Source organism: Carex rostrata, chromosome 22 (assembly GCF_964058835.1).
Source record: "Carex rostrata chromosome 22, lpCarRost1.2, whole genome shotgun sequence".
NCBI classification, from domain to species: domain Eukaryota; kingdom Viridiplantae; phylum Streptophyta; class Magnoliopsida; order Poales; family Cyperaceae; genus Carex; species Carex rostrata.
Window position 1 is genome coordinate 2,824,049 of NC_135939.1, and position 18,790 is coordinate 2,842,838.

At 35.5% G+C, this 18,790-nt stretch overlaps 4 protein-coding genes and 1 non-coding gene across 7 annotated transcripts; 4 read left to right on the forward strand and 1 right to left on the reverse strand.

The window, feature by feature from the left end:
- The first annotated feature begins 4,818 nt into the window (after positions 1 to 4,818).
- TRNAI-AAU (transfer RNA isoleucine (anticodon AAU)) lies at positions 4,819 to 4,892 on the forward strand. Its single transcript has one exon. It is a non-coding gene; the product is annotated as a tRNA-Ile (tRNA).
- Positions 4,893 to 5,340: 448 nt separating this feature from the next.
- On the forward strand, positions 5,341 to 7,557 carry LOC144574258 (2-hydroxy-palmitic acid dioxygenase MPO1-like). Its single transcript, XM_078324183.1, has 4 exons — positions 5,341 to 5,735; positions 5,951 to 6,013; positions 7,090 to 7,158; positions 7,253 to 7,557. The coding sequence occupies exons 1-4, from the start codon at positions 5,412 to 5,414 to the stop codon at positions 7,367 to 7,369; spliced, it is 573 nt and encodes a 190-aa protein (XP_078180309.1). The 5' UTR covers positions 5,341 to 5,411; the 3' UTR covers positions 7,370 to 7,557.
- Positions 7,558 to 7,629: 72 nt separating this feature from the next.
- Positions 7,630 to 9,388, reverse strand: LOC144574257 (pentatricopeptide repeat-containing protein At1g59720, chloroplastic/mitochondrial-like). Its single transcript, XM_078324182.1, has one exon. The coding sequence runs from the start codon at positions 9,350 to 9,352 to the stop codon at positions 7,793 to 7,795; it is 1,560 nt and encodes a 519-aa protein (XP_078180308.1). The 5' UTR covers positions 9,353 to 9,388; the 3' UTR covers positions 7,630 to 7,792.
- Positions 9,389 to 11,302: 1,914 nt separating this feature from the next.
- LOC144573888 (adenylosuccinate synthetase, chloroplastic-like) lies at positions 11,303 to 15,123 on the forward strand. Of its 3 annotated transcripts, none has more exons than XM_078323663.1 (5): positions 11,303 to 11,436; positions 11,591 to 11,942; positions 12,329 to 13,021; positions 13,887 to 14,198; positions 14,672 to 15,123. In XM_078323663.1, the coding sequence occupies exons 2-5, from the start codon at positions 11,634 to 11,636 to the stop codon at positions 14,840 to 14,842; spliced, it is 1,485 nt and encodes a 494-aa protein (XP_078179789.1). In that variant the 5' UTR covers positions 11,303 to 11,436; positions 11,591 to 11,633; the 3' UTR covers positions 14,843 to 15,123. The 3 variants fall into 3 exon arrangements, with proteins under 3 accessions (XP_078179789.1, XP_078179791.1, XP_078179790.1); XM_078323665.1 differs by having other exon boundaries at positions 11,318 to 11,440; positions 11,593 to 11,942; XM_078323664.1 differs by having other exon boundaries at positions 11,377 to 11,440; positions 11,588 to 11,942.
- Positions 15,124 to 17,008: 1,885 nt separating this feature from the next.
- LOC144573890 (NAC domain-containing protein 100-like) lies at positions 17,009 to 18,142 on the forward strand. The gene is made up of 3 exons (XM_078323668.1): positions 17,009 to 17,319; positions 17,484 to 17,755; positions 17,845 to 18,142. The coding sequence occupies exons 1-3, from the start codon at positions 17,139 to 17,141 to the stop codon at positions 18,109 to 18,111; spliced, it is 720 nt and encodes a 239-aa protein (XP_078179794.1). The 5' UTR covers positions 17,009 to 17,138; the 3' UTR covers positions 18,112 to 18,142.
- The last annotated feature ends 648 nt before the right edge of the window (positions 18,143 to 18,790 follow it).

Sequence of the window (18,790 nt, forward strand, 5' to 3'; positions counted from 1 at the left end):
TGTCTTATAATCAAAATTTAGGTCGGGTGTTTCTCTTCCTCAGAGTATCGACTTCCTTAGAACTCCAAAGTCCCTTTTTCGATTTGTTCTCAGCTTAAGTTCCTTGTCATTTTTTGTATGTTTTTTATTGTTTCTCCTCTCTCTTCTGCTGAGTATTTTTCTTAGGCGTACAAAAACAAAAATCCATTTCTCTCTATCCCCGTGAGTCTCCGGTGACGAACTTATTAATTTGATATCATAGGAAGCTTTACATTAATGTACTCTTCTAATCGAAATCCATTTTGATAGGTTTTTTTCTGTGCCTTCCGCACCTTCATTGGAGACAACCGGGCATAGGAGGCGAAGACAAGACAGAGCCGCCACTCCTTCCTCGTCAGAATTAAGATGTAAAGGAGGCTAATGGAGGCTCGCTGAATTCCTAAACAATATAAGGGTTAATTTAAAATTTATTTAAGTTCTATACTAAACAAAGCTATCTGAACATTCTGGCTACTATTTATCTAAGAAATTTGCAATATTTCCAACTTTAAATAGTAGCTCTAATTAATTTTAAAGACTTGTTTGATAAATTAAGTAATATAATCATAATAGTACTATTCGAATAGTAAAAGCAACATAGCGCTCGAGTAATGCCATCCTTTCGCTTAGGGGTGCACAAAAAATTCGAGATTCGTGATTAGATTTGAGTTTGATTCGAAAAAGTTCGAAAAAAATTTGATTCGAAAGTAATTCGATTCGAAATTAATTCAAATCAGTTCAATTCGAAATTAATTCAATTTCGAATTCGAATCTGAGCAGATTCGATTCGATAGGTTCGTGAATTTATAAAAGTTCGAATCTCCGAGTAATATTGACCGTCCAATTAATTTACGTCGCCAGTATTCTTTCTCCATCTCTCTCTCGCTTAACCTAAATGCCGACTTTCGCTCTTTCCCCAATCAACTTTTTTCTCTCTCCGATCAAGTCAGCGCTAGCGCATACAGCGAAGGTTTGGAGCTCTCTTTCCCTAGTCGAAGCACAGTATCTCTTCCTTTCCAAACCCCTCTTCTTCTTCGCCTTCTCTCTTGATTGCAATATTTCAGTCAAATAATTCAAATCACGAACAGCTTGCTGTGATGATTTTGCACGGCCTAGAAGGACAAATTTCGATTCCTCTCTTGGTGGATGTGGTCTTCTGGTAGTTTCGAGGCCAGAAGGATTGCAGATCTGATTGAGCAACAGTCAGCGTCAGAAATTTCGAACTAATTTCGAATCAAATCGAACTAGTTCGAATTATACCGAATCAAATTCGAACTGACATTTTAGGTTTGAAATCTATTTCAATTTCGAATTCGGTTTGATTCGAAATTATTTCGAATTCGAATTCGAACTAGGACAGATTCGATTTGGTTCGGTTCGTTTGCAGCCCTACTTTCGCTATTGAAAAAAAAAATAATAATTTAATATATAAAATGATAATAAATGTGGTAGTAATTATAGTGCCTACTCTACTTTGGAATTAAATGTTTTAATTCGAGGTAATATCTCCATTTTCATAGTCTAAATACTCTATCTGAATCATTTAACATGATTTTTGTATGATGGAAGGCAAAATTTTACATTTTTTAAAAACTATTTTTATAAAGGTAATTAGAAAATCATTGTTATTTTATGGTTCAAAATCTTCTAAAATAAAGTGATTTTTACATATCTATTTTTTTTTAATAAATGTAAAATCTTGTGGGGATTCATATGTAGATCACGTCGAACAGTTTTGATTGACTGTTTGAATCTTGAAACAGAGATACAAGAATGAATTAAAACATGATTTAATTTCCAAAGTATGATAAATAGACCAATTAAAAAAATTATAAATTATAAATTTTGATATTTGAATCAAATGAGTCGTTAAGCACTGATTGATTCACACGCAATGCGATATTGAAATTTTATAAGAAAGGTAAGGTGATACAATGTAAATATGTGTGTATGCACCGGAATTGAATATGCAATGCAAATTATTTTGACAAATTTTGCAATGCACATATCTTTATCTCATGTGTAGCCAGTCTTGTCCGTTTAAAATTATCAAATTGATAAAAACTTCCTTACCAATCAAATACTGTCAAAGAAGAACAAAAATAATATAAAAGAATCACACTTTTTCTTGTGGATAGAGATGCCAACGGTTACGTTAAGGGTCGGATGAAAGTATTTCATATCGATCCGTATTCGTTATAAATTGTTTTTATCTGTACTCTATTTTTATCCACTATAAATTATCTTACTCATTTCTTACCTTTATTTGTTATAGTTGTCAGATCAAAATGATAGCAGATAAATAACGGGTAATATTAATATAATAATTTTTTTTTATTTATTAAATAAGACATTAAAACATATATATTTATTTGACACATGTATAGTACTCTATTGAAAAAAAAATTCTGATTATGCTAAGCTCAAGTAAATCAATTAAATTATTTTTTTCAATGCTTATATATATTAATAAATATATGGGTAAGGCTACGGTGCTACAGCTCAATATTCGAGTTTCAAAATCCTAACGGTCGATCCAAACCGTTCATCTTGTTCTCCATATTAGTATGTGATTGGAGACCAAATTTTATATTTTTTGGAAATTTTTTACTATTTTTTTAGATAAAATTCTACACCATTCAGATATTTGATTTTCTACCTATCTAAAAAAAATAGTAAAAATTTTTCAAAAAATGTAAAATTTGGTCTCCAAACACATATATTAATATGGAGAACAAGATGAACGGTTCGGATCGACCGTTAGGATTTTGAAAACTCGAATATTGAGCCATAGCACCGTAGCCCTCTATGCAACCCATAGCACCGTAGCCTTACCCTTAATATATAATATTTTTTTTATAATTACCTGATTAAGTAACGGTTTTGAAATAGACTTTATCCGTACCCGTACATAATAAATTTACGAAAAAAATATCTTTATTGTACCCGTCTTATCGGATACGGTATGGATCAGGTGAATGGATGAAAGGGTGCCATTGACACCCCCTAGTTGTGGAGAAAAAAGATTTTGCGCCCTTCTTTAACTTAGAACAAAAAAGAAACAAATGAAAAAACTAGATCAACTAACGACCAAACTGGTTTTCTATGGTCGGTGGAAACCGCTCTGAAAATCAAAATGCTTTCGAATTAATGATGAAGGCCTTCTACAGGATTCAGGACCAACTGCATTTAACTGGCTAGATGCCTAGTGTAATCTGTACCGGACAATTATTGTTTGTACTGCTTGTACTGAAACAGGATTCGGAAAAAATTAAGATGCTCCAAATAGACAAATTTCAGACCTGTACGCTATCAGAAATTCAGATTACAGAATGACTTTTCTCGTATTCAGTACACAACTTGACAAGTTGTTCTCTAATTAGAGCAAATTATTAAGTGAAAGTTTGTTCTCTAACCAGAACCTTTCTTCTGAATTCCAATTATTGTTGGCTTTTCTGTGTAGAATATAATTGGTGACAGAGCCGCCACAGTGTAAAGATAGATACAAGAGTTCTAGATCCATAGGTTATACATACTATAATGTTGAATGGATTGGCAGTGCATAAATTAATGACCTATATGAATTCGAAGTCAGCTTACCCATTAATAAACTATGCTGTATAAGCACTGGGCTCTATCTACTAAGCAAAATTCTATGAGTCTCCCTTCCATCCCAACTTGCTCTCTTTGGTAAAGAGTTCAATTCAAATACCATTTTCTTCAACTGCATGTAGATCCACTTACTAATCGTCTGAGCTCTTGCATGTGGGAATGAGGCAAGTTATATATTTTGTAGCCAAGGATGACTTGCCAGTAATCGATTTAGGTGAGGTAGCCCGGTGGTACGAATTATGTCGATGCCGTTTCACGAGAGAGAGTATTAGCAAGTTGTTTTTGGCTACATAATTTCCTTCTTTTCTCATGCTGGAGCTCAGATGATCACACATTGATCCGCAAAAGTTGATATTTACAATTTTTAAATTGCTTGTCTTTCCCCACCATCTTGGCAGTTGTGAATATATATTCCTTGGGTGTTCTTCTACAAAATGTGTACTAAGATAACAATGCGTATTGATTCCTTTGCGAGTACGAAGAGATGCCGGCATCGAAGGTAAATACATGATATATTGTTGGTTGGGATGTGTAAAACCAACCCCTTGTTGATTTTCTCAGGGTTTTTATTAATGCCGATAATTAATTTTCATGAGAAATATGATGTTTTTTTTTCCTCTGTAAATTAGATGGTTTATAATCTGTTCCAGTTAGCTTCGTCGGAATGAGAGTTTTTATTTTGACCAATATTTTAAATGGAAGCAGCTAACAGTCTCCGACCCTCAGTTCCTCGAAAATCCCCGGACTTTTTACACTAATTCTATAAACAAGTTCATTAGATCATGTAATACTATGAAAACAATCCTATAAACAAGTTCAATGGATGTTCTGCAGATGAAACCGCGTGGTCTCAGATAAAAACGCATGACAGTTGTTGGGAACCCCCTTCTGTGAACGTACACATAGTATCATATGAACATACACATATTATCCTGTAAACATACACATATTATTATGTAAACATACATATTGTACTTGAAATTATGGCAGTTGTGGCGGTTGAAATTGCGTCAGAACAAAGCTAAAAAGAAAAGATTTTATACATGGAGATTTTCGGGGGACTGTAGCCCGGGGATTGTTAACTTTTCTCATTTTAAATAGGTCAGCGAACCGTTGAGACAAGATCTCCGTAAAACTGGTAACAACTTAATTATAATAAATATTTTAAAATATTTGAGCTAACAAAAAGGCCTATTAGCTCAGCTGGTTAGAGCGTCGTGCTAATAACGCGAAGGTCGCAGGTTCGAGACCTGCATGGGCCAAATTTTTATTTTTCTTTTCCTTATATTTTGGTTCTGCATCTAGTAAAAATTCGACTAGTGCAGTGGACTATATTTATCTGCGGCCGGTCCAGTACTCCTCTCTGGCTTTCTCCCCTTTAAATATAGTTGGCATATTTTCTGATTAGATAGACTGGGTCCATCGGAAATTTTGTGTTGACATCTTCTGGGCCTAATTGGGTCAATACCGAGATCAATAAACAAAACCCCTTACAATAAATAAAGAGCTGAGAGTAGGTGTTTGTGGAAATAAATCTGCTGCGATTCTCAAAAGAATCACAGGGCCCATCCTTTTCAAATCCACCCCTCTATTTTTTTGAATGCACAAATCTCAAAATCTGTTGTTTTATATGCACAAATCTTAAAACAAATGAATGGGTAGATTTGGAAAAGCAGGGTCCTGTGATTCTCAAGAATCACAGCAGATATTTTTCCGGTGTTTGGCTCTCTGTTCAGTACCAACCCCCTCTCTCTCTCAAGCCTCAATTTCAATCTCAACCCATGGCGAAGCAATTGATCGATTTGGAAACCCACTTCGCGGTGTATACTGCGCACCACACACATCCAGTGAACTCAATTGCGCACACTCTCCTCGTGTGGCCGAGTCTGTTTTCCATCTTTATGCTCTTGCATTTAACCCCTCCAATTATCAAATTTCCAGTTTTGGGGCAATTGGACCTTGCATTCGTGTTAGCCACTGTCTATTGCGTGACCTATTTGTTACTGGATCGAAAAGCTGGCTTCTTGGCTTCCATTCTATGCATTTTTTGTTTGATCAATAGTGGTTCTCTTGTGAATCGACTAGGTTTCCCTCTTTCATTGAAGGTGAGGTTGAATTTTGCTCCAATTGTTAATTTGATTTAGTCGTTAATTAGTATGGTGTTATTTTTTTTTTTTGTATAATCGTTTGATCATTCTTTGCAAATATAATCTGGAGTTCTAAAATTCTAATGCTTTAAAATATCAGGGTACCAAGTACCAGTACTCTGAAATATTTAAGAAAATCTAATTCCTCATTATTTGAGTTTTCATTCTTTTAGGTTGCATTACCTCTTCAATTGTTTTGCACTACTGGGCCAGCAATTGGCCATGGTGCATTTGAGGTACGCTTTTAATTAGGGAAAATTGGTTATTTGTCACTCCAAAACTTTCAAATTGTAAAAATATCATCCCGAACTTTGAAATTGTTAAAATGTCACTCTAAACTTCATTAATTCCTAAATTTGCCACTCCAAATAATTAATGACTGAAATGCCCTCCCTTCTCATCTTCTTCTTCTCCACCTTTTCCCGTGATCCGACAGCCCTCTTCTTCAATGGTGAATATGCGCTTCCTTTAAACTGTTTCCTTGTCCCGTGCTAAGCTGAATATGCGCTTCCTCAATTCAATTCGCAAAGTGAACTCCCAAGTTATTTATTTTTTTTTTAAAAGAGGCTATAGCCCATTTTCATTGCTGAAAAGATAAGATTACAGTGTCAAGCCATAATTTGGCAGTGCAAAGTAAACCAACATAGACTCAGGGGTACATAACCCACAACTCCCAAGTTATTTAGCTGCCTTCTCTCCTCTGCCCTGTCTAAACGCTGAAGCACCCACTTAAACCATCGCAGGTATATATCTCAATATTTAAACCTATGCTCGGACCATAATTGCAACTCCCTGCTCACAGCCAAGAGCTTGAGTTTCAAATTCGTAGCACTGTTTTGTTGAGTTCCAAGCGTGTAGCACCATGTTGTTGATTTCATCATAACGTAACCAGAAGAGCACAAAATTGAATGCCCTTTCATGCGGCCTTCCGTTGGTGGGATGAGGGAACAAGGTGTCTTGTATGATTGATGGGTTGTAGAAGTGTCTTCGCTTTGGGATTTTTTCAGTACACTACAATCGGCACCATTGGAGAGGTTGTCGGATCACGGGAAAAAGGTGGAGAAGAAGAAGAGGAGAAGGGAGGGTATTTCAGTTATTAATTATTTGGAGTGACAAATTTAGGAATTAATGAAATTTAGAGTAGCATTTTTACAATTTCAAAGTTCGGGATGACATTTTTATAATTTGAAGGTTTTGGAGTGGCAAATAACCAATTTTCCCTATTAATTAAGGTTATTATAGTTATGAGCTTAATTATCCACCAAAAATTGGTACTATGAACTCTGAAACAAAATTGGTACAAATATTTCAGAAACAAGCTCCAGCTGCTGGCTACTTGCCACATGTTTACCTGATGGAACCTTTCTTTATTTTTCTAGAGGTAACTAATGTGATCTTATTTGATATTCTCTAAATCAAAACTGTATGATAGAGCGTTGCATTTATTATTTTTTTAAATGTAACATGATATGCAGGCACTCCACAAATTATTCAATTATGAGCCTTATCCTTGCTTCTATGCCAATGTGAACAAGAAAATTGAGTCTAATTTGAAGCAGTGGCAAACTACCAAATTGTGGAAAATGTCATGAAGTTTTGCTGAGAGAAGAAATAGCTACCTTAGATTATCAACAACTCTAAAATAAGTTTACCTCAGTTTGTACTTAGTAATGTTAATATAATCAAATTTTATGAGCTCAATACTGACAATAGTAGTTGATTTAATTTTGTTCATTTCCTCCATAATCATTAAAAGACGATCAGCATGAGCTTGTCAGAATACCTGTCTCTGTCATATTAATTTCGGTTAGAATAAGTATCCAATCAATTAACCCTTGACGTGGACTTATAAGAATCGCTGCTTTTGTCAAATTAATTTTGGTTACAACAAATACCAGAACTATTGAGAACTACCAGATAGCAACTGCACATGTGCTGACACAGTTTCTTATCAACCACACCTCCAACATTATGTACAGGCAATACAATCTAAGGCACAATAGCTCTAATCCTTATTAGTTTGTAATAGCAAAAACACTTGTGAAACTATTACCATGCTCGGGCTTTTGCACTTGCATTTGCTTCATTTGCCCTCGCACCTCCAACACATCATTCCATCTACCTACACTTGCATACATGTGTGAGCAGAGCACAAAATCACCGCTATGATCTGGCTCCACCTTCTTCAAATGCCAACTAACCTTCTCCCCTAATTCCACATCCCCATGCATCATGCACGCACCCAACAAGGTTCTCCAAACCACCGCATTGCATTCTATCGGCATGGTTTTTATGAGATTGTATGCCTCCCTTAAGTGGCCTGATTTCCCTAAAAGATCGACCATGCAACCAAAATGTTTTATGTTTGGGCTCAGACCATAGTTAGCTTCCATCAATTCAAAGTATCTTCTCCCTTCATCGACCTGGCCTGTGTGTGTGCAGGCAGAGAGTGCACCTAAGAATGTAATACCATCAGGTTCCTCGAGCCTGTTTTCTAACAAATCGTCGAAAAACCTCAAAGCCTTGGTTGCCTGGCCATGCATAGCAAGTCCCAAAATAATGGTATTCCAAGAAACAATGTTTCTGTTGGTCATTTTGTTGAACACCTCAATTGCAGTGTCAATAGCCCCACACTTGGTGTACATATGGATCAAAGAATTGAAGATTGACACTGTTTTCTGTAATTTCAGGCTGTTATCTATATTAAAATGTATCCATCTACCAAAGTCGGGCGCACCTAACTCAGTGCAAGCAGACAATGCTACGACTAATGTCACTTCATCAGGAATGAATCCATCTCTCATTAACCTACTAAACATCCTCAATGCTTCCTTGTACTCCCCACAATTCACATAGCCATCAATTATGGCATTCCAAGATATCAGATCTCGGTCAGTCATTTCATCGAACACCATTTGAGCGGCCTTAATGTCCTTAAACATCGCATACATGTGTACCATATTATTACAAACGTAATTATTAAAACCAGATCCATGCTTCAAAACAGAGCAATGCAACTGCTTCCCAAAACCTACCTCCGATAACTGGCTTGAGATCCTAATCAAAAAGCAAAATGTAAAACTATCAGGATCCTTCTCCTCTCTCATTTTTTGATAAAACAAAACAGCCTCATGTGCTCTGTTCATCCTACCAAACCCTCTTATCATGGTGTTCCACATAAAACCATCACGCCATTTCAGAGAATTAAACAGAGAAACAGCATAGTCGACCGAGCCATGAATTGACACACAACAGAAGGAGACAAGCCGTGCCGCGACAAACACGTGTTGATCAAAGCCTGATTTGATCATTTGTGCGTGGATAGAGGTTAGGCCTCTCATGGTGGCACATGAGTCGAAATGGGAGAGGAGAGATTGCTCTGTTTTTTCGAAAGCGTGCTTGGAGTGCGCCTCTGCTGGACTGAGAAAGGAGAAGTGCATTTTGATGCTTCGCCATAAGAGTTGCTTTGGGAAGGTCAGGAAAAGAGTTCGCATAAAGGTCGATTGTGTTATGATACCCCAAGCTCTAAGCCTTCTTATTACGAATACGGGAGACTGGGCTCTGGAAAGGCCCATGGGCTGAGATTTGCTTTTGGGTAGGAGGATATTTGTCTTGGACAAGTTAATATATAAAATGATTGGAGCATTGAGATTTGAGTGTGTCAACTTGATATTTTTCTTAGAATATTTTTCATATTTTATAAATAATTCAAGAAACAATTTATTTTTTATATTGTTAAATTGTTTTTGTTTGATTGTGTATATCAGTATATTTCATATAAATTTGCTGCATTGATAATTTATAGAAAAAACATTAATTAGATTGTTATAAATTTCTAGTCATCAGGTAAACACTAACGATTGCTTCAAGTTTTTTCTTTTCTTTTTATGTACATGATATATAGTTATAGATTATAATTTGATATATAGGGTTTTTTTTTTTTGGAGTAAAGATTGGAGATCAGAATCACAAAACTATTTAATATCGCAAAAAAATAAAAATACTTTATTTAGATTTTGAACCTGCAACCTCCTACATAGAAAATATTGTTTTTGTTACTATATCAAAAAATAATTTTCATCATGCTAAATTATTACTAATTGACTCCAATTCATATAAAAATTGGAGCATAATTCACAAGTTGAGCATGATTCTTTTACCACTAACATTTGAGATGCCGAGGTGGCCATGCGCCTCCAATCTTTGCATAATTCAATTCGAACATGAATAACTTTGTCAGAACTTCTGGTTGTAAAACGGGGTGAACCCCGTATAAATTAATTTTTTTTACGGTGTTTTCGGGCGCATTAATAATTATAATACATAGTTAACATTTTTCGAAGCCTTGAAATTCGTCCGCCCATTTAAAAGAGTATGCTGGTGATTTTTGCCATTTTTTTTTTTTTTTTTTATCAACATAAGTGTTAATTCTATACAAAATTTAAAGAAGTCTGATATTGTGAATCGCATACAAATTTAAATTTATGCATAATTTATTCTTTCCGATAATAATTGTAAGTACATATTCTACCATGTAAATCATTTTCGTTAATGTATTAATGATCGGGTGAACCATAAACAATTGCTCTTGGAACGATATTTATTATCTTCCAATAATATCTCAACTACAAAACTACGTAGTATTAGGGGTGGCAACGAGCTGTTAAAGAGCGAGCTAGGCCACACTCGTATTCGGCTTGTTAGTGTATCAAGCTGAGCAAGCGAGTTTAGATTTTAGGTCTCGAGTTAAAACTATTGCTCAAGACCGACTCATGGCTTGTCCGAGCGAGCCGAGCTAGCTCGTTATTAGCTTGGCAGATTTATAAATTTGTATATTTTCTTTCCTGCTTTATCTTAAATTTTCATAACACATCTTATTATGACTAAACACAAAATAATATTTATATAATTAATTATTGAGGAATGCTCTTAATTCAATTGTAATTAAGCAAATCAACTACTGTAAATTAAGTTTACAGCTAAATTCATACATACAAATATATCAAAATCCTAAATTCATACAAATATATTCACATAATAAATTCATGCATACTAAATCAAACAAATTCATACAAATTAACTTCATTGCTTATAATTAATTCACACATATTCCATATAAAATTACCAATCAACTTAAACACAGTCCAAAGTGCAATTGCCATAACATTGGCTTTAACATCCATAGACCATAATATCCCCAATCTGAAGTGAACGGATCCGATTAAACTATTAAACTATGTATATTAAATAGCTCGTTAACGACCGAGCTGGCTCGTGCCGAGCCAGGCCAAACTCAAACTCATTAACTATGGCTCGAGTATGTAGCGAGTGAGCTAATTTTAACTCGATCCACTAACGAACGAGCTGTTACCGATCGAGTCACAGGCGAATACCAAGCGGCCACCAGCCACGAGCTTTTTTTTTGCCAATCCTACGTAGTACGTAGCACCGATATGCTTAAATCTTCCAATAATAATATAATCGTTTATTATCGGATCATATACAGTGGAAAACTTTCTTAGCCCATCTCAAATCGGATCTGTTTAAAATCCGCTAGCGCCTCACTCGTCCTGTGCAAAAGTCGTGCGTGCTCCGCGCCTCTCTTACTGGCGCTCCTTCGAGTCCCCGATCTCCGCCAGTGCCTATCACATCTCCGAGGGCAAGTTCTCTCTCGCTGTTTCTCTCTTTCTAATAATCACCTTCGTTTCAATTGATTTATTCCCTAGTACCATTACAGTAGTTGTGTTCCCACTTTCAAGCTCTTAGCATAGCAATACTGTTATATAATCAAATCAATTTTGTTCCATCAGCAGAGTCCTTTAGATAGGTGACAAAAGTTTGGCACTTTCTAACACCATGAGCCTCTCTTCTATGCTGTCCTTTGAAGCTTCATCCTCTCCATTCCTCTTCTCCCACAATAAACATCAGGGCAGTCGTTTAATCCCCTCGGCTGCTCCAAGGTGGACTCAGATGAGTCCCTTGAGGTGGGTCCCACCACAGGCAGCACTGGCAACTGAGAAGGTTGGCATCACAGGCAGTGACACTGACAAGGTGAGGTCGCTTAGTCAGGTTGCTGGCGTGCTCGGTTCCCAGTGGGGAGACGAAGGGAAGGGAAAGCTTGTGGATATTCTTGCCAAGAACTTTGATATCGTCGCACGCTGTCAGGTTATGTGAGTTTTGTTTGGGCAATAAATCATTTGGAAGGAAGACAAAAAATAAAAAAAGTAAAAAAATAAAAAAAATGGAAGTATTTCTTAAATAATTGGAGGCAATTGAGTGACATGTTTCAAATTGGTTTTTGTGCATTTATATCAATTTGCTAATCTTTTTTAGTGTCATGGCTGGCAATATGTTTTTCTGACCATACAAAATAATTGAGTATATGGCTTGGGTTCTGATGATTGGTTGTATAAGTAGGTGAAAACTTTTGAACAGAAGTTTGAAAAAAAAAAAAATCCTTTTATCTTTCTGTAGTAAAATTTAGGGCTTGTTAATATACTATACAAATTTTAAATTGATGTATTGGAGGTACTGTATCTTTATAAATTCAGGGAGGAGCAAATGCGGGTCACACAATTTACAATTCGGAGGGAAAAAAATTCGCACTGCATCTGATCCCATCAGGAATTATAAATGAAGAGACTATGTGTGTCATTGGTAATGGGGTTGTGATCCACTTGCCTGGTTTCTTCAAAGAGATCGAAGGCCTTGAATCCAATGACATTTCTTGTGCAGGAAGAATCCTTGTCTCTGATCGGGCCCACCTCTTGTTTGACTTCCATCAAACTGTCGATGGCTTGAGGGAGACCGAGCTTGCCAGTTCTCTCATTGGAACCACCAAACGTGGAATAGGCCCATGCTATTCCAACAAAGTGGATCGAAATGGGTTGCGGGTCTGTGATTTGCGGCACATGGATACTTTCAAGGATAAGTTAGAGATGCTTTTGAGAGATGCAGCAATGCGGTTTAAGGGGTTTGATTATGATGATTTTTTCTTGAAGGAGGAGATGGAAAGGTACAAACAGTTTGCAGAGAAGTTGGAGCCATTTATCACAGATACGGTGTATTTTATGAACAAGTCGATTGAAGAAAAAAAGGGGGTTTTGGTTGAAGGAGGTCAGGCTACTATGTTAGATATAGATTTTGGTACATACCCATTTGTTACCTCTTCAAGCCCCTCTGCTGGAGGCATTTGTACCGGTCTTGGAATCTCTCCAAGAAGCATCGGTGATCTTATTGGAGTGGTAAGTTCTTTTTCATATTTTTCCTCTTTAATTGTTTCAATTTAGCTTTTGGAAACCTGTACAGATATTTTAACAAAAAATTAACTGTTGATCATAGGTGATGCGAATCATTTGTCTGTCCAGACTAATCTGCACCAGAACCAGTTACCGTTAACCAATGGTTATTTTAACTTAAATTTCTTGATAATGCAGAAATTTATTAATAAAACATTACGTGTAGAACTAGGGTGTTCTCAAGCTCACCACTTCCCTTTGTGACATTAACTCCAAAACCTATTGGATTGACTTTAAGCAGTGAATCCAAACCGTTGAAACCGATCTACTTCACAAATCACGAGTGATGTGTTTACATGTCAAATTTATAAATTTTCAAAATAATTTAGTCTCAAGTCAAGCAGTAAAAAAATAATGAAAAATGAACGCATTAAAATTAACTTATAAACCGTCTTTTTTTTTACCTCTTGATTTTATACTAAATTAGGTTGAAAATTTATAACTTTGACATGTAAACGCATCACGCGTGAAGTAGAACCGTTTCAACAGTTTGGAATTGTTGCTTGAAGTCATTCCGATAGGTTTTGGACTTAGAACATCCTAGTTCTACTCAAACAATATTATATTTAAACTGTCAGGAGTCCCTAAATATTGACTTCAAGCCTGAATAGTAAAGGATGCCTTATTAAATATCACAAAGGCAAATGCTTTGATAGATAACCTGGATAAAATAAAAGCAGATTTTACTTTGAAAGGAAAACTTAGACAGGGTACAATAAAGGTACAATAATGCAGTTTGCTATGGATTCTTTTTTTTTTCCCTTTCCTGAAAGAGTTGCACTAAGATATTATTTTGTTTTTGACTTCACAGGTCAAAGCATATACTACAAGAGTAGGTTCTGGGCCTTTCCCAACTGAACTTCTCGGCAAGATCGGTGATACATTGAGAATGGCCGGAATGGAGTTCGGCACGACAACTGGTAGGCCAAGGAGATGTGGCTGGCTTGACCTGGTAGCACTCAAGTACTGTTGCCGGATCAATGGTTTCTCTTCTCTTAACCTTACAAAATTGGATGTCTTCTCTGGATTTCCTGAAATTAAGCTTGGGGTTTCTTATCACAAGCCGGGTGGAGAAAGAGTTGAGTCCTTCCCGGCAGATTTGGAACTTTTGGAGCAAATACAGGTATGTCAAGTACCCGCTTTATCTCTACTGGATTTTATAAGGGATAATTTTTACAGAATTGCTTATGTTGGGTTGTCTTTGATGTAGTTTGTGTGAGGTTTTAAATGGCTTGTCTTGGAAAATGAATATTCTAAATGCTAAATTGTGTACACATACAAAGACACATATACCCATGTTCTTGTTTCCGGTCAATATTGGTTGAAGAAAAAATTAATGAAACCATCCAATGTACGCTTGTCAATTTATTTTCTTGTTAGTTTAGAGGCATGGAGACATGGAGTATTGATTTATTGTTATTTATTCCATTTATATGATTGACAAAAGTGTCTTTGTTACATGTTGTCTTGAAATTTTATTATAAACCTTAGATCTGAATATAGAAAGCCGTTGTGTATGTTTGGCACTTTGGGCAGTTGGAAATTATTGTAAATATGGAGGTTATTAATTTACTGGGTTCAATTTTCTCAATTTAGGTCAAGTATGAGGTGCTGCCAGGCTGGGAGAGCGACATATCTTCTGTGAGAAATTACAAAGACCTCCCTCAAGCTGCACGTAATTATGTGGAGAGGATAGAAGAGATTGTTGGTGTTCCAATTCATTATATAGGTGTTGGGCCAGGCCGTGACGCTCTTATTTTCAAATAATCTTATGATTCCAGCTGAAGATCATGGGTCAGTAAAATTATTTAATAATAATCCAGCTCTATTGAATGGAGCCATGCATTTGGTCCGTGTGAGGCCATCACATTTTATATTTCTGAGAATTATGATATTTTGATTAGGCAGTATTAGAATTTTAGAATGCGCTGACATAAGCAGTGATTGTCTCTTTTTGTTGGTGCAATAATTCAAGCACCATAGGTTGTTTTGATAGTAACATCTCCTAGTGAATGATAATAGCTTTAATAGAATCTGTTTCCTTATTTTGCTAGGACTCGAGTTTTTCTGGAGTTATTTTTCTTCTTAGTTCTATACAAATTTAACTTCTGAGCTGCTGCTAATGTCTAATTTCATTATAAGTATGAAAAACTATGCCAGTATTCATTCTTTTGAGAATCTCTATAGATTCTCAAAAGACATGTTTGACTAGGGGTCACAAACGGATCGGATACGGATCAGATAGTGGTAAAATCATTTCTGTATCTGCTTTTATTTTTCAGATGTGGATTGCATATTAGACGGATACGGATCGGATATTGGATATCCGTAAATATATACACTAAAATATTTTCATAATATATATTAAACTATATGGTATATATTTACTGTTCGGATACGGATAACTAAAATTCAAAACCATATCCGTATCCGTATCCACACAGATATCCGTATCCGTATCCGAAAAAAAATTTCGGATACGGATCTGGATACGGTCAGATATTATCCGATTCGTTTGCACCCTATGTTTGACTCTACATAAGCGGTTTACAATTTACAAATGTAGAGGAAGGATACCTAGAAATAGACATGTCGTTTTCATTACAATCATTGATGTAAAATATACCAACTAAAGATCCTCTAGATGACCTTGACAGCCCCTGTCAAGCTCTCAAAAAAAAAAAAAGATCTCTAGATGTAATTTCATAGAGGGGGACGCATAAATTATACTAGTACTATCAACAGAAAAGTAAGAAGTTAGTTAACATTTGGTAAAAGGTGCACATCAATTCAATCAACAAAATTGATTTATTAGTAGTCTTGAAAAAAGGCAGCTCTAATTTCATCATCAGTAGGTGCAACTCACATTAGTGCAAGGTCCACTCTTAAGGTGTTTGGTATATTAAAACATTATTAATTTTGTTTTTATTAATTTATTTGTCACGTGTAATATTTTAAAGTTCATAATAATCTAGATTTCTGCAGTATGAGGCAGTTATCTCAAATCAGATATTGCAATTTGTGATTGTGCAACGATAATTCCAATGCAGAATTTGTAAACACGGAATTTCATTGGTGGAAGTACAAAACATGAATTTCTCATAATATTATATGAGTCCAATGGAATCACATATTCAAACTGCACAAAAAAAGAGGATAAACAGCAATTTACAAATTCAATAGCCATTGAACAAGTTGCCAGTAACTTGTTGACACAAGTCAAATATAATGTATTCAAATTACTCCCGTTGACATGTCAATTGTTGATATGTGATTTGAGCCTTCCAAATTTTCTTTGTAAATGAAATTTGGAAGGTAACCAAAATACCCATGTTAATGTAATATTTTCAAAATTAATTTAGTTCTGCACAAACCGTATAAATAACAAAAATCAATTAATAATTAAAAATAAAATATTTGGACTTTCTAAACAATGCATAAAGTGCAATAGAAAATAATAGATTCTAGAAAATAAAAGGCAAAGGAATCTGCAATCCAAATACCTAGTACAGGAATATTATTTTCAGGGAAAATTATTCATATATTCCCATTAAACACCCTCAAGAAAAAATTTACCCATCTAAGCTATTTTTTTTTTTTTTAATTTCCCCATTCACTATTCTAATCAGATGCATACTAATTAAAATTTTGCATATCATTATCCAGAGGGGAATATGCAATATGCATGGCCAATATTCCCATGCTACAAATCAAGGAGCACCACTAATTAATGGAATAAGAGAGCACGTACTGTTTCTACAACTTGCTAAACAGTATGCAACTATGCATCAACAAAAAAAAAAAAAAAAAAAATCCTAATATGTCGACTGAAATGTCAAAATCCATTTACGTAGGCGTTGCTTGTGAGCAACGCCTCTGCTTAAACGCAAGCAATGGCCCCCATTTTTATTTTTAAGCCTCTACACTTCTCTCCTCCCCCACCAACTTACTTTTCCTAACGAATCCTTAATGTCTTCTTGCTCCATGGGTTCTATCTATTTCTCAACAACTATCTAATATTAATTTACTCTGGTCGACCTTATTTTGTGCAGTATCTATACACATGACCTTATTTCTGAACAAAGGAGAGCAATCCATGAACTTGCCTCCTGGTTTTCGTTTCCATCCAACAGATGAAGAGTTGATAAGTTATTATCTCCTGAGAAAGGCAACTGATTCAAGTTTTAGTTCGATAGCCATAGGAGATGTCGACTTGATCAAGTTTGAGCCATGGGACTTGCCAGGTATTTTATATAGTTTTTTAGTTTCTTTCTTTTTTTAACTGTTTGTATGCAACGAAAGTTGCAAACCTTCACAAATGAAATATTATTTTTTTGACTTTTTTTTTTTTCATTTTGCATGTGATTGTCTTTCCTATTAGAACTTTCTTTGCATTTTTTATTTGTAGAGAGAGCTAATTACATAGGAGAGCAAGAATGGTACTTCTTTTGCATGAAGGACAGGAAGTACCCGACTGGTACGAGGGCTAACAGAGCTACTGGTACTGGCTACTGGAAATCTACTGGGAAAGATAAGGCGATACATAAAGAAAAGAGTTTCATTGGCATGAAAAAAACCCTGGTTTTTTACACTGGAAGGGCTCCTAGGGGACAGAAATCTGACTGGATCATGCATGAATATCGCCTTGAAGGAAAATACTCCACTTATAGTCCATATAAGGTACACATATCTATAATTATTCTCTAACGAGATATATAATTTCTTCGATGAAATAAGTTAATTGATTTTTGATTTTATATATCTTGTAGAATGAGTGGGTAGTATGTAGGGTTTTCAAAAAGACTTCATGTGAAAATAATAAACCTACTGTGCAAGATGAGAGCAAGGTTTCTTCAGGCTCTGACGTGGAGGTCCACGTGACCTGCTTCTCCAGCCACGAAGAGCTTTTTGCGAGGTACTTCCCGACGAACACTCCTCTACACTCTTTGCACGATCCAAATTCTTACAACGAATTAAGAATCATCGTCTTCTTTAATGCTCAAAGGAGAATGCGAAAGAGAGAGCTTGGTGCTTGAAGGTTATTTTAGTTGCGAGTTGAAACAAAAATATATTGATAGAGAGAAGGAAATTGTCACCTCTTCACTGGAGACAGGTTTAACTACGTCTGAACTTAATCAAGAGATTTCAAGTCTGCGTGATGACTCCATGTGGGCCTATTGATGAACTACACATGCACGTACCTGTCAAATCTTATCTAGCATGTATATGATTGCTGTAATATTATAAAAAAAAAAGTAACTTTGTGTAAAATATGTACGTGTATATATAGCTCTGTTTTATGCTTTGTCATCTGTACCTTTCATAACAAAATACATCCATTCTTTATATATAGTATGGATGGCAACAGACATGAAACAGAACAAAGGTTGACATAGGTTTTGTTGGTCGTGTAGTATATGTAAACAGGCTTGCTAGAACTTCACAAAGAGTAGGGTATTTTATGTAATAACGAACATGTTGTAAACTTTTCTTAATTAGGATAGTGTTGTATTTTGTAAAACAAACTTTCTGTACATTGGCTTGCTTAATTAGAACTTATATTTTAGCCCAGTAAATGATTGTATGTTAATTTTGGATTGATTGGATTATTTTTTGTTAGATAAATTAAGATGAAGTCAAGCTTCCCAATGTAAGATTAATCGGATTGTTTTTTTTTTTTTATAAAAGGCCTATGCCCGTTTCATTCAAGAAACA

What these genes read in the sequence shown, in the direction of transcription:
- LOC144573890 (XM_078323668.1), top strand. Translation starts at nt 17,139, where the DNA reads ATGACCTTATTTCTGAACAAAGGAGAGCAATCCATGAACTTGCCTCCT. An exon ending in TGAGCCATGGGACTTGCCAG is followed by an intron (nt 17,320 to 17,483) that starts GTATTTTATATA and finishes TTTTATTTGTAG; the next exon opens with AGAGAGCTAATTACATAGGA. An exon ending in CCACTTATAGTCCATATAAG is followed by an intron (nt 17,756 to 17,844) that starts GTACACATATCT and finishes TATATCTTGTAG; the next exon opens with AATGAGTGGGTAGTATGTAG.
- LOC144573888 (XM_078323663.1), top strand. Translation starts at nt 11,634, where the DNA reads ATGAGCCTCTCTTCTATGCTGTCCTTTGAAGCTTCATCCTCTCCATTC. An exon ending in ATATCGTCGCACGCTGTCAG is followed by an intron (nt 11,943 to 12,328) that starts GTTATGTGAGTT and finishes TTATAAATTCAG; the next exon opens with GGAGGAGCAAATGCGGGTCA. An exon ending in AACTTTTGGAGCAAATACAG is followed by an intron (nt 14,199 to 14,671) that starts GTATGTCAAGTA and finishes TTCTCAATTTAG; the next exon opens with GTCAAGTATGAGGTGCTGCC.
- LOC144574257 (XM_078324182.1), bottom strand. Translation starts at nt 9,352, where the DNA reads ATGGGCCTTTCCAGAGCCCAGTCTCCCGTATTCGTAATAAGAAGGCTT.
- LOC144574258 (XM_078324183.1), top strand. Translation starts at nt 5,412, where the DNA reads ATGGCGAAGCAATTGATCGATTTGGAAACCCACTTCGCGGTGTATACT. An exon ending in TTGGCCATGGTGCATTTGAG is followed by an intron (nt 6,014 to 7,089) that starts GTACGCTTTTAA and finishes CAAATATTTCAG; the next exon opens with AAACAAGCTCCAGCTGCTGG. An exon ending in CTTTCTTTATTTTTCTAGAG is followed by an intron (nt 7,159 to 7,252) that starts GTAACTAATGTG and finishes CATGATATGCAG; the next exon opens with GCACTCCACAAATTATTCAA.